We start from the raw sequence: 17364 nt of genomic DNA, 5'->3' as shown, positions 1-17364 counted from the left end.
GAACCGCTAAAAACCAAATCACATGATCTTTATTAAAATACTATTCAGACACTCATCCTGCTGTGAGAAGTCAGAGCTTTTAAAAATTATATATTCATTTGATCAAGTAAATGTGACAATGACAATATTTTGTCTTTACTAAAAAAAAAACAGCCATACACATTTCACTTTATAATGTACTAATGTACTCTTTTATTTAAATGTAATGTATTACATAGCATTTAGCCTACATGCTTATGACTTTTTCTTCGTACGTTATTTGGTTGCAATATATGTCTAATAACTTTTGAATGATCTTTTCTTAGGAATGAAACATTTTAGTGTAAAATACATACTTTATGCCACCTTCATTCCACGAGCTGAAAGAAAAGACTGGTAGATTTAGAGATCCCTATAATTCAGATTTGGCTGAATGTACTACACTTTCACTTTTCCCTGGTGTAATAATTGCATACTCCTGTACATGTTAGACACTGACACACCCCAGTGTGTGTCAGAGTAGTACTCCAAGAGAAGGCTATGGTGAAAATGTGACCTTTACAACTGACAAATGGTTTCGCAGATGCATGTACTGTTTTTCCTCCTCCGTCAGTCCAGGGCCATTACAGTTTTGCACAGTTTTGTCTTTGAAGCAATGGTTTGATGGTTTGGCAATGATTTAAATTTAATATAATTTTAAATGTACCACACTGCAACCTGAGGTACAGTCTGGACACACTAACATTCCTCTCGTGATCCCAGCAATATTCACTATAGTCACCTGAGACCTCCAAAGCTTACGGACAACTTTCACTGTTTCAGAGCTATATCTCAGAACTAAAGTTAATACTCAAGTTATTCTCTCAAGATATGGAGGATATTGTGTTTTTTCAATGTATTTAAAAATGGTTTCAACTAAAACATGATAGTGATGTGTTTCTCTCCATTCATTTGTCAATGCTTTTTTTTAGGTTTTGGAGAAAACTTGCAAAAACGTGTTTTCAATGTACAGGGAGCATTTACACGCCAGGAAATTCATGGTGGTCAAGTGATAATTTGTTTGAGTGAGACTGTTTAAAGCACAGAAACATATGTTATAAACCTGTAATTTGTAAATGTCTCGTGGTTGGTTGTGTAATAATACTTTTTACTGCTTTTGCTCAAATTGTTTTTCTTAAACTTTAATTAGCACACATGGGATCCACTGAATGATCAATGAATGCCTTGAAATACCAAAACCCGGTGCTGCATGTGCTCTTCTGGGTTTTGTTTATGTTGTTTTCCAATGTTGAATTTTGGGGTTGCAAAAGCACAGACTGACATGAGTCCACAATGTAGCATTTACTGTCCAACTTTCACTAGAAAATACTAAATATTGACTTTCCTGTAGAAAAAGTCCTGTTTTCATTCATATGAAATAAACCAATAACAAAATAAAACATTTAAATAAATCTTACATTGTGCTTCTCAGGGAGCTAGTTATCTTAACAGGGCACCAAACTGTTTTGAAGAGCGTGCTTCATATTAATGACAGCTGCTTATTCCTATGTTTTGCTTTTTGTAGCCTCTCCAGCTGTGTGACAAGTCTTCTTCATGTGATTTAAAGATCCAGTGATTCTTTCTTTGTGAACTGTAACTGTGCATTTCAACCAAGGCTTAAATGTGTCACTTATATAATTGGCAGTTCTGTTGTGATATGATTAATACTTAAACTTATGATTGTTTTCTTTTTTTTTAACAGAAACACTTAGAATTTGTATGGGTGTATGGCGTGAGGCAGTGAAAATGATATAAAATTACACTTACACTTAACCCTAACAAATATTGTTGGCTGGCAGGTCCAATAAAAATGAAAATCTTATTCCACCCACGCTAACTTGCAAATTACAAACCCAGTACTGAAGGGCAGGTTTCCATTGGGAAGAAACTCTCCCATAGTACAGCCTCTCTCACAGTACAGACACCAAGTGAGCAGCTTTTTAATTTGCAGTCTGTAGATGGCTGGCTCCTTAAACCATGGTCCCTCTCATCGTAACAGGTATTAAAACGATAAGCTCTACAGAGCATGTCTTCAACTTTTAGCACATGTATCTCGTACATGTATCTCAGACAGGAGCAATTTAAATTAATGTGAACAAGTCAGGGCTGTTTCTAGCCTTTTGGGGGCCCTAAACAGGATTAGATTTGCCCCCCCCCTTCCCCAGTGTTACGTTTATGCTAGGGGTGGGGGGTGCTGACGGTGTTTATTTCACGCAAGTGGTGGGGGAGCTGATGGTGTTTCTTTCATACTGGGGGGGTGGTGCTGGGGGGGTTTTGGGGGGCCCCAGGCAGTTGCCTGCCTTGCCTGTCCTTATGCTGCGCCTCTGAAACAAGTTGACGACACAACTCCACACAATCATAAAATGTCTTTAATTCTGAGTAACGACTTCATTTTGATCAACTACTCTCCAGATCTTTGAGATCCTTCTATATAGGCTATATGTCCATGGAGGTAGTACTAACCAAGAATTTGCTACTGTCGTCTGTGCAATAATGAATTCATTACCATGACCCTTAATGCATACTATTTAATTATAGTCATTTATACACACACAGATATAGAGTTAAAAAAAACTAGGCAAGACCTTGCCCGTTACTGCTGTAAGCAATACCTGCTGCACATCTGCTATGATGGCAGGCCATCAAGACCTGACTGACAAAGTGGATGTAGAACATTTCCCTTCACAACTGTCAACATGCAGATAAAATAAAGCTTCTAAATTGTTAAACCAGAAGCCCAAGAAAAATACAAGAATGCTGAAACTAAGGCTGATATTATCACTATCAGTTAACTGGAGTTCTTACTTTCAACTCTGACATCTGAGTTTCTTAAATGTGGCAACCAAACTAAAGATATTAACTTGTTTGGAAGAAATGCAAATGTCACTAAACAAAGGAGCTGAAAGGAAACAGTATGAAACAATATGGCACCGGGAATACCAGTTAAAAATTTTGAAATAGCAAATATTGTCCGTTCTACTGAACAAAGACAACCACAATTCCAAAATGACAGTACCTTTTACTTTATACAATAAAAATATGAAGAAATTATTCAGAATCTGAACTGATTTGTAGATAAATACATTTACAAGACATCTTTACTGCTTCGCTGCTGTCTAGAATGAAACCAGATGGTAAAGCATTGAGATCCCAGATGCCAAATCACATTCTCACACCCTACCATTAATTTGAATATTCTGGGGCTTTCACTCTCTAATTACGTCAGTAATCATGCTGCTGGTACCTATGACAACAAACACAATACAAGATATGACACTGAGAGAGCATGGGCCTATTTGGTTTAAAAAAAATAGAACATGCACAAATCCCACATCTTATAATTTATAAATACATATATATTATCTTATGTTTCCCATAAGTAGACCTGGAACTATTAACTAGGTAAATTTTGCCGAAAGTTAAAGGAAAATAGTAGCTTTATATATATATATATTCAGTTTAAATTAAACTGTCATGCAAGATGGCCAAAAAAAAAATGCTTTTATCTTTCAAAGCTACTGCGTTCATTTAAAAGAATATAAAATATTCAATTTAATGCAGGTATAGTTACACTACTTACAAAAGTAAGTTTGGAGACTATAGAATATGTAAAACAGTCACAAAACTTTTTGGAAAGGCAAATAGGGTGTGAAAATAAGTACTTTGGATTTTTCAAAAAGCGATACAGTAATTAAAAAAACAAAACAAATTGATACACTCTTTCTTATAAACAAAGAATGCAACCAGCTCAATGAAGTTCTCTTCACTCCTTTACAATGATGGGATATTGGAATACTCAAATGAACAGGGTCAACAGTGCCATTGTCAATCACTATACATTTACCTGTTTTACATCCCAGTGTTTTTTTTTAATATGCCTGCTTGCAAAATTGTATGAACAGAGGCTGTGCTTGTTCAAATCTGACAGACTTACACCATCAGGTATCATTATCAGTGAGCCCACAGCAAAAGAATGGGTTGAGAGTGCCAATAAAACATTTCTAAAATGTCTGGTAAACTGAAGGAACTAATCAGGCAATGTTTTTGAGATTATAAATACATTAAATGTGTTGAACAGTATTAAAGGCAGCAGTTTCAATTACAATTAAAATTAAACTGATGTCAGTTGCATTTTTCTTTTTTTTATATACTTTATCAAGCTTGAAATACACAAGAGAGTAGGTTATTTGCACATTTCCTGAAATTAAAGTTCATATTGCTGTATGTTGTGTTGCCGTATGATTTATTCTATTCTATAGTTTCTTTTTAAACCATTACTTAACATAAATAACCTATGGAGGATTTTGCCATAGCTTACAGACAGCAGTACAGAGGCAGTACATTCTGCTTGCACCCACTATGAACTCATATTAAACTCATATTCAATCATGTTTTTGATATTTCCCTTACTATTTCTTCTCAGCTTTCAGATGTATTCAATATTTTACAATAGCGAATCAAGTATGGATAAAATGCCAGATTCCTCTTTAAATTGTTCAATTTTCAGTACATTTGTACACTCTCACACATTTGCATACTTTTCTAATGGAACCGTTAAAAATGAATGAATCCATTAATAAGGGATGATGCTTAAAAAATCTTCATAGACCGACACTTGACTGATCAATGTTAAACTCTCCCTTATGTATTTTACAAACGTTTGATCAAACATTAAAGAATAAATTAACTAGTTTTGAGTGGTTAGAGAAGTATTATAAATGAGAAAACAAACCAAAACCTCCAAAACAAAGAAAGCAGCCACGTGTCATTTTCCTTGTAGATATTTATCTTAATGTAATTAGCACAAGTTTATAATTATTAAGACTTATTACTGTTTGAATGAAAGCCATTCAGTTTTTTGTTTTCTGAAGAAATTATTACCAGAAGAAGAAAAAAAAGCACCTCGATGTAAGGTCAGGGTCAAGCTCATTCAGTGAATTCCCCAAGTGTATATATATTATTCCTGCAGTGTTTAAAGTTATTACAGAAAAACGTCCCAGAGAAATAAGCACTTCATTCTGCGTTGCCAACACGAACAGACACATGGACAATCCTCGATACGCAGAGAATTTAAGGGGAGCTTCAGAATCAAAATAAATAAAAGAACTCCGGAATTCATATATGAAAATATATTTTTCAGTTTGATTTATTTAGTGTCTTGGTTTCGAGGTAGTTCATGACATTAAAGTGTAGCCATATCCAAGCTGTGCATGTCATTAATCTTTCCAGGCTGTCAACCCAAAAGTAGTCTCTTTCAACTGTGAAAAACTAATATAATGTCACACAACTTGGCTGTTAAAGTCATTGCTTTCTGCCAGAAGTATGTCAAGACTTTGCAGAATCACCACCTTACAGCTATCCTTTTAATAAATAAATAAATACACTGGGTTTTTTTCCCCTTCCAAATAAGTCTGTAGTCACACAAAAGTCATGTAAAAATAAATGTATAAAATAATTTCTTACCTTACCATACTTCTGTGCATATGATCCAGTAAGAAGTGAATGAAATATGATGATAGTTTCATCTAAATCCCATACAAACACTCGCTGAAATAAAAAGAAGCCAACTGATTAATCATTTATGGCCTTTTCAATGTTATGCTTTCAAAGCAGATATACTGGGAAAAGTATTTTAAGATTTAATACGGACATAAGAAAGGTTACCTGCTAATGGCTAATCAAAATTAATTAATCTTCTGTGTACAATTAAGGTATACTGGTATATATATATACATAAAAACATTCCACTTCCAATATACTGTCTATTAAAGTGGAAGATGTGAAAATGATGGAATATGTATATACATATGTGGAAATATCAAAGTGTTTGGTTTATTTAATTAGAAACCATTGCTAATATTTTTAGATGAATGTAAAATGTATCAGTCAGAATGTGAAAGTCAAGTGAAGGCACTTGGATAAGTACCAACAGGCCTCTGCCTTTAGTTTGAAGACTGCCTCCAAAGTTACCCACTTAAAAAAACAATGTATTAGAGTTCTGTGATCCTGAGACCACAAAACGTGTTTCACAAGTAATCGGAAACTAACTGCACTGGGAAAGGCCAGGCGACATATTTCCCTCCCACAGCACTTGGAATAGAACTGAAAATCTGTAGAACAGGTGGGCACATACTGATTAAAGCCTCTTAATTATGTATGATAAAAAAGGATGGGAAGTCAGGAAACTCCACATAATGTACCATATATCACGGACAGAAGTACTTGAATTGCTGGTGTACGAACACTTAAGAAAGCCTCCATAAACCCTGAATCACAGATGGAAAATAAAGCGCACTTCTAATTTTATTTATTTTATCTAATGTTATTTTACGGAATAGGGGATATCACCAAAAAAGAATGCTAATCAATATGAATTAATATATAAATATAAATGTTTTATCCCCTCTTTCTTGTAAATACCCCCATCATCCCACCCGAGTCCAGCTAGGTGGAGGACCTGTACTTAAGGCACTGCAGGTTTGTCCTGTTACAGATTCCCACTGCAGTCTTTCATTGGGAATCTGTAGGAACATGCATTTGAAATTGAAATGGAATGGATACAGTGACAATTCAGATCCTCAGCATTAATCCTTGACATACATTCTTAATTCTGTGCATAAGGCTCCCCTAGGATTCACACTTTACACTTTAATGGATATTATATCACATCAACATTATTATTATTATTAATTATAATAATAAAAATAAAAACATGTTTTCTTTAGATTTCTTTCAAACAGAGAAATTCTTCTCTTTGTTACATCATAATAATAATATAATCAATATTCAATACTTCAACCAAACAGAAATAGTCACATTTGAGAAACTGTTTCTTTTGAAGGGAGAACAGATATCTTTATCCAGTGACCTTTACACAAATCCATGCAACCATGGTCAAGACTCCAGCTGAAACTTATTTGTATTTCTGTATTTACTGTTTTTTTTAACTATATCTAACCATGTCAACACATTTAGGGATATGTTACACTTAGGGTGTCCATGAATAGATCCACACACATATTTACATACAAACTTTTATATCTGCAAAAATCTTAAGCTTTATTTATTTATCAAATGAAGGTTAAACAGTGCAGAGTGAATTCACGGCATACCTCCAGATCACTGTCGGGGGGCGGTGATGGATTGTTCTTTCTCCCCCTTCCCCGTGCTTTTGACCCAGAACTCCTACATGTTCTGTCATCCAGGTCCTTGATTGGTGTCGAGGGGCTCTGTACTGTATCAAAGTCCCCTGTGGGTAAAGTCATTACGAGAAAAAAACAACAACAACATCAGAAACACTTGCAGGAGATCTGTGGAGGCCATTAACTACCTGATTTGTTGATCACACTTCTGAAATAGTAATGCTAATGCTAATCCCACATGAGAATATGTGTATGAGAGTAGATATGTATAAAAATCACAATTGGTCCAATGCTACAGATATACTAGCAGCACTGTACCACTGTAGAAATATTTACTTCGCAGAATTTTCTTTTTCTTTTGAAATATATAATCATTACATCTTAAGCAATCACTTTACATCATTCAATATTTTTAATCTGAAAGAAAACATATTTACAAGGATATAAATATCCATCAGTTATTTAACAGATTTATTTTCTAAATACATGGTTTTCAATGTCTCTGTTTAATAAAAAATAAAAAGTGAATTTCTTGATCAGCTTCTGAAGCCTTCAATAAGTTGAACAGAAATCTGCTTAGACAAGTAACTGAAAACAGACGGCAGCGCTTTAGATCACATATTGTTATGTCTCAATCAGGAAAAATGGCCAAGCTGTAGAGTGGAAAAAGAAGGAAAGTGTCTGTGATTGGAAAAGAATGATAAGCTTCCTTAATCAGAATTCTGAAGGCCTGCCAAGGAAAACTGGAAAAAAAGGACCATTACATCCAGGAATGCTCCAGTTCCTGTGAAACACTTTGATACTGGGCCCGCAATGCCTCCAATCACAGTTCTCAAACTCTAAAATAAATAAAGGATATTGAAAAAAGCAGCGAGCGGGGGTGTCGGGTTCTCTGGGAATGGGCTTCACCAGATATGCAGGGTTTTCATTCATAAAAAATAAAATAAAAATTGTTGTTGACATTTGCATAGTCTAAAAGTTCCTTTCCAGAGGAATCATACCCTAATGAGTTTTGTATTTTAACATATTTGTATTTTCTCTTTTTTTTTTTTTCTTGTAAAGGTCATAGCTGAAGTTGATGATATATGACTTCAATGTATTCTTAAGTAGGAAGGGAAGAAATGACTGTGAGGTAGATCTGATTTACATGAATATATTATACAAATGCAGCAGAGAGTGAAGGAGTGCTCAATGTTTTCTTTGGGCTACAACAGTCCTGGACTGCTTTTAGATACATTTCTTTAATTGTCCAAAAAAGTCAGATCTTGTTTTGCACATCAGTTATGAAATTTCCCTAAGCAATAAAATATATGTATTTAATTTGGACTATAAACAACAATAGCTTGTATGATTCCTGTATTATTACAACTGTCATGTATTTGCAAACAACTCCAACAAACCGATTATTTCTCATGCATTTTTCATATTCTACTGTGTCTGGCTTCATTGTTTTTCCCTCATTGTTCTTCATTATTCTATTTTATATTTGAACTTGATAATGACTAAAAACTGTAGCAATCACTAAAGCTGGGAAATTAAATCACATTTATTTTTCCATGTCATGTTCAATCAAGGACATTCTTAAAATGAAACAGAAATATTCAGTTATAGCATTGCATCATTTTGAAGTTATGGATAAATTCAGTGTCTTTCTGTATTTGGTGGTTACTAGTATAGACAATAGTGTATACAAATACAATTGTATATTCTTGTGAATTCCATCTATCTATCTGTCTATCAGGAGAGAAAGATATATAGTGAGAGATAAACAGATACAAACTGTAGTGATTTAACTATAAATCAACCTGATTAGACAATCTACAATTTACATTAGTGTTACAAGAACAAGTAGTAAACAACTAGAAAAGTTCAAAACAACCAAAACCACTTTTAAGTCTTGAAGAAACTGGTATCTAAAAGCATGTATTTTGGAGACCATAAACAAAGAGCAATGAAATTATGACATGTATTGATGCTTTACAACTCGCCCTTGTTAACCTTTCCAAACTGACATGATTTATGATGTTCTTTTTTCTTTTAATAAAACACAGATCCATACAACCCCCAATGAGATTTGAACTGTTTTTAACTTATTGAACCGGAAACGTATTGTTCAATATCAAGAGAAAATGATAAAACATTTGAACCGTAGACTAAAAGTCTGTAATTTATATAGGAATCTAGTAAATATTTTTGTGTCAAAGGTTATGGTGTAAAAGGCAACAAGCTAAAATGCCCTTAATTTGATCCTTCTGTGAAAGGCAGGGTCCCGCCCTCATTGTAGAACAGCTGATGTAAGAATCTCATAGCGGCCACATATAAAACAATGCTGTCAATGTAATGCCAGACTCATTGCCTCATTTTCATACTGCAACCCAGAATGGAAATAACAGAGTTTTGGTTTTAGCTGAAGGATAGAAAGCAACAGCCAATTCATTTTCACGAATTGTAATTTGACAATAAAACCCTTGAAATACACCTCTGCTAAAGAGATAAAAAACATTGATTAAAACTTTTAACAGAATCGGAAATTACTTGAGGAAATTACTTAGCAGGAACATTATTATGTATTTTTTGTAATAAAATACCAGCACGCTGTGGATTCCCACTATCCTCACTAAAGTCTAGTCTCTTCAAAACACGTTATACTTTGTCACATTTGCCTGTGGATGTTCTCATGTTGAAATGACAGTTGGAATTGCTGTCGAGTGAACAAGTTAATCGTGGGGAACCTGGATTGGTGTCAGGGGATAATAACATAAGCAGAGAGAGGGAATCCGAAGCAAGGAGGACAGGGAACACAGAGTTGGTCCTGAAACAGCTCTGTGGATTAGTATCAGTCAGGCCAGGCGTGGCTACAGACAGAGCAGATGCAGTTTACCTGGGTGGAGTTCGGCCGCTTGGCCCGTGAGTGTTGGGGGAGGGTCTTGCAGCTGATAGGTGGATGAAGCTGAAGAGGTCCCATCAGCTGTACTGTTGGAGGTCATGTACGCACCATAGGTGGAGGGTGAATAGTACTGGGGGTATTGGTTTTGGCCAAAAGCTGTGTAGGAAGGATAATCCTGAAACAGTAGTAATCATTCTTTTGAGTAAAGCAAGCCTTGCAATCATCATATTTTACAAAGACGTCGTTGAGTAACAGTCTTACATTAGTCAGGTCATTTAGATTAAGTCTCCATAAAAAGAAAAAGGCCGGCGGTGATTCAGTCTAGAAAAAAGGGTCTCCTGGAAGACATCAAACTCTCCTGGCCTTTGAAGATTGGTTTATATAAAGCTTTTCTTTTATTAATAACAATTTTAATTCTTAGCGTTTATTGAATGCACCATGATGTTGCTATTTTATTAGCATCCAATAAAGCTGTCACTGTGCTTTCTAGAGGAGGATGAATTTGAACAGTAAAAGAAGTCTCCCTCATGTCTACAGATCATTTTACGCTATTTTGTATGACATTACTTTAAGCTAGAAAAAAAATGAATTACATTGTTGGTTTTCATAGCCATATCCATCAAGTATGTAACTAAAATGTACCTAGAATGGTCTCTTTCACTGAAATATACACTTTTTTAACATTGAGATAGTACAATGAGTTTCCAATGCTGAGTACATGCCACTGTGCTAATAACTTATTTGCTACAAATATAGATGTCTTTATGATTCTAGACCACATCAACAAATTGTACTCTGTTTGAGAACAAAATTGAATTTGGGACCTTACAGATTTTAGTTATTACCTGCTAATCGTCACAAGAAAACAACATTTTCCCAAGTTGGGTCTTGGCTATTTAACTCAAATATATTTGTCTATGACTAATTAATCCTACAGCGCTAGTCTACCATAATAAGTATGACCATAATGAGCCAGGTATATTTTACCCATTTTGATCTCCATGGTCCAAAATGACAAAATAAGCTGCTCGTGTTGTCAAGAGGAATTGGCCAGACTGAGGTCTAATATGAATGAGAGCATCCCAGTGTGGATAGTAAGCTTGGAAAATAACATTCGTTTGGCAACATTTATAAAAAGGAACAGCATGTTTCACCATTAAATAGTCATTAACTTCTAAAGATTACATTCTCCTCTACCCACACATGCAGTGACTGAAGTGATCTGCATGATTTATAAAGCACATTTCACATTCCTCTCTTCCACAAATAAGGCATTTTAGACTAATGCCATCCTGGCTTCAGAACATTAAAAATAATTCTGTATATCTCCAACCTTGGACACTGAAGCAGCAGTAACAGCGAACAACAAAAATACACCAACAAGAAAAGATGTTGCTGGATATTTGTTGAGGAAACAAGAAGAGACAAACAGACATTTTAGCTTTGGAACCAATTAAGAACTATGAAAGTACCTGTTGTGAACTACTGAAGTTTGCTGAATTAGACACAGAATTGTTGCTTGCATAAATGCCCGAAGATGGTGTGAAGCTGGAACCTATAATGGAATAAGAAAAAGCTGTTTATTTTCTGTCAGGTGTAATTAGGGCTGGGTTAGAAAGTATGCAACCTGCAGTTTTCTTTGGTGAACACATTTTTCTTCTGGCAACTTTGTGTGAGGTTTTGGTTTGGTTGTATTTTGGTTTAGACAAATAAATAATAAAAATGTTGAAATATATTAAACTTGACAAGATGGTGCCATTAATGGTCTTGTTGCACAGTACCATTGTTATTTTCTGTGGTAAGCAGTTATACAAATGTAATTTTATAACATGTTTTTAAAATGTTTTGACACCATTCCCCGGAGGTTTGTTTTTCTGCAACATCATACAGATCTGTGGTCACTTCATTACAAGCCATGTTGCCATGTTTTTTGGTTAGCTGGGGGGAAACTTCATTAATTTATGGTGCATATTACAGTTTATATATCATTCAAGTTCCTGACTTAAGACACACATTTAAAGTGTACACATTTGCATTGTATCACTCCCGCCCTCAGTGAGTTTTTGTATTCTTTAATTAGTTTTCATACTCAGTACATAATCCTCAGGGGGTGGGGATTCACAGATATCAACAGCAGCATCTTGGACTCACTTGTTCTTCTTCACTTTCAGTAATACTTTGGAATGCAACAGAACTGAAAGGAGAATGCTACTGACCTGGCATCTGATAGGAATAAGGAGTTTGGCCTGGCTGAGGCGTAGTGAAGCCTGGGCTGTAGCTAAGACAGCCTGTCTGTAAAGGGGACTGTGTTTGAGAGAGACCCCCTTCCGTCTTGATGCCCGGCAACATGACACCCAAATCTGCGGGAGAAATTAATCTGTAACTGATTCGCAAATAGTTTGGCAAAGAACACAACTCTGACAATTAGAAAAGGGGTCCCCCCCTTGCCACACAGTTTTACCGTTTGTTTAACGAAACATACCATACGTGGATAGTCCATAGGGCTGCCCTGTCTGGGAGTAAGCGGTGTACACTGTTGGCTGCTGCATTCCAGTGTACTGGGTCTGCCCCGCATAGGCTGTCATTGACTGAGCTGCTGGTGTCGACAAAATATGTGGGTATGGCCTGCAGGAGCAAGAACAGTGTGGTCACGGCACACTGAAGACAAGGGCAGGGAAGAGCCTGCCAAAATCATCAAGCCAAAGCAAAAAGACTGGGGTGATAGAAAAGGGGATTATCTTCTAATGCATAGATATGTGCTTTCCATTAAACACACTTTCTCTCTCACACACACACACACACACACACACACACAATCCCACAGCTAATCTGATCTAGATAGTTAACGATGTGCATTGAGAGGTATGTTTAGAGTGTCAGAACATCAACATATTTCTCAGGATGTATGTCTTGTTTTTCAAAAACCTATAAACAAGATGTGAATATAAAACGTATATTATATATAATAATAATAATAATAATAATAATAATAATAATAATAATAATAATAATAATAATAATAATAATATAGATACAAACATGTCTTATTTAGTTTTGATCCAAATCAAGATGTACTTACCAATGAAAATAATGATTCTTATATTTGAATATACGTTTAAATTCAAGTACATTTGATTAAAGTAAAATTGAAGATTAAATGTTTTTAAAACTCCTTTTACAAAATACTGTATTGTATCAGTTAACTTAAATATTCAAGATGTTCAAAGTATCCTAAAAAGGTAACATGTCAGGACATTCAATTACATTTCCAGGTAGTATTCAACTATTCAACTTTCTTAATATTTTGTTTCTAAAGAACAGGTGGCACACTTACTTGGAAGGGTACAGGGGTGGAGAATACTGATGCGCTGATCTGGGGCTGTAACCACTGCTTGTTATTACTTGAAAAAAGAAAAGAAAACAAGATTTATTAAATACATAATCAAAGTGCATTACCATTTTCTTAAAAAAATAATTCAATGTGACTTAATAACCATAATTACTGATAGAGTTAAGTATGCAATAAGCATCAATTCAACAACTGGCAGTCAATGTTTTTCCCTATTTTTCAACCTGACTTAGTACTGCAGAGTAAAAAACAAAAAACAAAAAAAAACATGCACATTTTTGGAAACATTCCTGGAATTTCAAAAGGCGGCATGATGCCTTATATATATATAAATTGCAATTTCTAACTACCCTTGAGAATATTCATTTAAAATGGATATTACGTTAAGTCTGTAATAAAGCCCTACCCTAATTGGAACACATCCAAAAGGTTAAATACTTTCTCTCTCGTTCAACCATCTGCCTTGACTAAGACAGATGTATTGCATATACAAATTTTACAAACTTTAAAGTGTTGAACCAATCCCATCCAAGCAGATCCAGACTGGGCAAGGACACAGAGTGTCTTTATTAGCCCATCTGCTATTCATTCGCCTTTTGAAAGATTAAAGAACTACATTATGTAGCACAGGAATTGCACTCTCCTAATCAATCATACTTCTACTTCAAAGACTGCAATACCTCCGTTATTCATTATCCTATTGGAAGCCAACTTCTTTTTTTATCAACATTTACAAGTGATATATAACTAAAGGTATAAAACAATTATGAGTAATGTGATTTTTCTATATTATTTGTTTTTCTTTTTAAACTGCACAGTACTTCCCACAGCCAGTAATTGCTTCCCCACTGCTAGCTCTTGTTTGTCAAAGGCAGCCCTTTACTTGGAGGTTTCAGCTTGCACTTCTATGTTGTGTATATCTGGTGTAGAACTGTATACACATTATTTCTGCAGCAGCAGCCTGCATTTGTACTGATGACCTGGATATATTGCTTATAGAGATTACGAATGATTTGATTGTTTGTTTTTGAAGAAGAAAAACTAAACTCTTTAAACTACTACTAATAATGAATTTGTTAACTAGCCCTATACTCACAGTTGTTTCCCCCTGGATTTCTTAATTGATAAGAAGTGAGTAAGAGGTGTGGGTACCTTTTTAAGAAGGAAAATGTTTGACCTAATCCTTAAATAGTCTGTAAAATGTATTATAACAATAATTAACTTCTTCCAACATTATATGACACAAAACAATTTAACATTTGTAATCCAGGGGTACTGTGCATGTACTGTCAAACAGAACTTAAAATATACGACTAAAAACATCTACACGTGATCAAATAAAAACAATAATGAATTGAAAAATACACAGGAATCTGTTCTTCTATGTGTTTTAGAATTTCAATATTTTAAATCATCTTTGGTCTGGTAAAATAATTAAATAGTAAAATGTGTATTTTATAAAAAACAAAAATAACTATAACAATTCAAACTATATTATTAATTTACTTTAGAATTTAAATATTTAATTATGTAATAAAAAAATAAATAAACATACAGATTAAAACAACCACATGCAGTTCCTGAAGGTCTTTTAAAACACTGAGTTATGTTTTTGTTAACTGTGTAAAACTGATCAGATTGACGTACAAGATATAATCTGCCAGTGGATTACTGATTTCTTATAAAATAAACCCTCTGAAGTGAAATAACTCAAAGTTTTACATCTGCGTCTATAAAAATCTAAAATTAAAGGAGATCTTATCTCTCCGATACTTAAGCCATGTATGGAGTCCTCAGGTATATTTAACTGCCAAAAGTCACTCAATAGTAACTGAAAGAAAAATAAATAAAATTCAGAAAAGTTAAGTGACTTCATTCAAGCCAAATCTATAAAACAATTAAAAAGCAAAAATAATCATAATATCCAAATTACAATTTTGAATATAGTGCAAATTATATTCAGATGATGGAGCGAAAACTCATGTCTCTTGTTTATAGAAATACATTCTGGCAAGCTGCATACTTGCAAGCTGCATCTGTTATTAATATATTCCTATAGCCTTTGGATTATTATGCCTGCCTTGATACTGTGCATTTAAACTGGAAAATCTGTCAACATCTATATCAATTCTGTCTTAAGAAAATGAGCCTTGGTAACACACCAGGTGATCTAAAGACACTGTCTTACTCTCAGGAAAGCATTTTTTCATTACGACTTCTTGTATCATGCCGCTATGAAAAAGTCATAAATCTCTTAGGTTTTTTTTCATTTGATGCATCTTGCAGGCAAGCTGCCAAAGTAAAGTGGAGATTATGTGCTAAAAACTCCTATTGCTTACTTTGATCAAAAGGCCTCCAGTAAGAAGCCAAGATTTAAGCATTACAAAGACAGATTATTTAATTGTGAGGATACAGTGGAACAAACAAAACAATATATATATATATATATAACTATGCTCTTTCTAGTTCATTGCCAGGTGAATATTTATAGTAGAACTGCATTGAAATAGCTTTTAAAGATATATGAATATAACTATATAGGAAGTGATAAAATGACTCTACATGTTTTCAGTACATGCTTGTGTATTGAAATATGCTTAATCTTACAGTTACTTGACTGGATTTTAGGAGCCTAGAATATACTAGATTTCAGTTTTTAATTTGTTCACATTAAAACCCGGTGCCAAATTTAGATTTTAATTGATTTTGCTGGTTCTTGGTTTCAGATATGTAAAATACCCATGTAAATGTTAAATGTTGACAACTTGTTAAACACTAATGAAATAACAGCATACATAGTCATACATACATACATTCATATAATCACCACTATTTGTTGAAATACCCTATATTTACTACAGGGATCTTGAGAACATTTGTTCTGGATAAAGCAGCCCAAGGGCATATCTTCTTGAGTGTTTGAGTGGATGTCCTTTTGTGGGCGCACAACGCATTCTAGACATAACTACCAGATACCGAGACAATGACATGTGAAGCCTGTCTCTTTTTCTGTTTTTGACATCTTAGAAATTAAGACCTCTCTGAGGCAGGATGACAAATTGTAAGAATTTGAATGACAAAACAGTTCCCCTCTTACTTAATGTGTGTTTAAGGTTTAATCGAACAAATAAAACAGCATTCAATGAAGTCTGTACTTGTTCCTCTAATATGTTGATGCTAGAGGCTCCAGCACATGGAAAATAAAACATAAAAAAACAATACTTGTCCTTAGGGATGTTAAACTTTACAATTAAGAGCTTATATTTAGTATACAAAATGAATTCCTGAGTGATTAATCACATGGCTTTTACATTTCCTTGTGTGTATGTGTTCTACCTAAATTGGAGATGTTTCATCTCAACGTGGACTTGTCAAGTTCAGACCCACCCTGAGGAGAGGCAGGGCAGTGGGGTGGAACAGCAGTACGCTGGGTTTAAGGGCTTTCATCGAGTGCTCTGTAGGAGACTGACTTTATCTGCGGATGCTGCACATACTTCTGCTTTATGTGAATGTGCAGATGGAGCCGCAAAACTGTGGGTCAGTGCAGTTATGTCAGCCACGCAGTTAATGCCTTACCTGACCCGGCATACGTGTCAAGTGCTCCATCTCCTGTTGTTGTTGCAGTTTCACTGCTGTTCATTGGCTCTGTTTTGACTGCAAGAAGAGACACTATATAGAAGAATAGGCATACATAAAACTGTTTTTCCCACAAGAAAGCTTAGCTGGAGAATGTAACACCCAAAGCTTCGCACAACACAAATATGCACTAATTGGAATTCACAACTGAATGTTTACATGTTTTAAGCACACATTGACAATAATACCAATTAAAGCAAATATCTATACAGATTCGAGCACAAAAGCATCCATTATTTAAAATTAGACCTTTGTGAGTTTAACATTTCAGGTTTTTAATAAAGTGGCTTTTAAAAATGAATCACTTATTTATTTAAATTACATAATAGCAT

The 17364-nt window shown here is 34.6% G+C and overlaps 1 protein-coding gene across 10 annotated transcripts in view; it reads right to left on the bottom strand.

The window, feature by feature from the left end:
* The window catches only part of eya4 (EYA transcriptional coactivator and phosphatase 4), an 80225-nt gene that overhangs the window by 12770 nt on the left and 50091 nt on the right, over window positions 1-17364 (bottom strand). For 6 of the 10 annotated variants that reach the window (XM_066700220.1, XM_066700211.1, XM_066700233.1 and 3 more), the window contains 8 exons: window positions 16973-17050; window positions 13382-13448; window positions 12530-12672; window positions 12264-12407; window positions 11520-11602; window positions 10042-10222; window positions 7131-7267; window positions 5482-5565 (listed from right to left, as the gene is read on the bottom strand). In XM_066700220.1, coding sequence (XP_066556317.1) covers window positions 5482-5565; window positions 7131-7267; window positions 10042-10222; window positions 11520-11602; window positions 12264-12407; window positions 12530-12672; window positions 13382-13448; window positions 16973-17050 — 917 coding nt within the window. Of the gene's footprint in view, window positions 1-5481; window positions 5566-7130; window positions 7268-10041; window positions 10223-11519; window positions 11603-12263; window positions 12408-12529; window positions 12673-13381; window positions 13449-16972; window positions 17066-17364 lie in introns of all 10 variants that reach the window. The other 4 variants (XM_066700225.1, XM_066700213.1, XM_066700266.1 and 1 more) reach the window with 2 other exon arrangements.

This window comes from Amia ocellicauda, chromosome 1 (assembly GCF_036373705.1).
Source record: "Amia ocellicauda isolate fAmiCal2 chromosome 1, fAmiCal2.hap1, whole genome shotgun sequence".
Lineage (NCBI taxonomy): Eukaryota > Metazoa > Chordata > Actinopteri > Amiiformes > Amiidae > Amia > Amia ocellicauda.
Note: the sequence above shows the minus strand (reverse complement) of the source record. Positions and strands in the feature narration are given on the sequence as shown.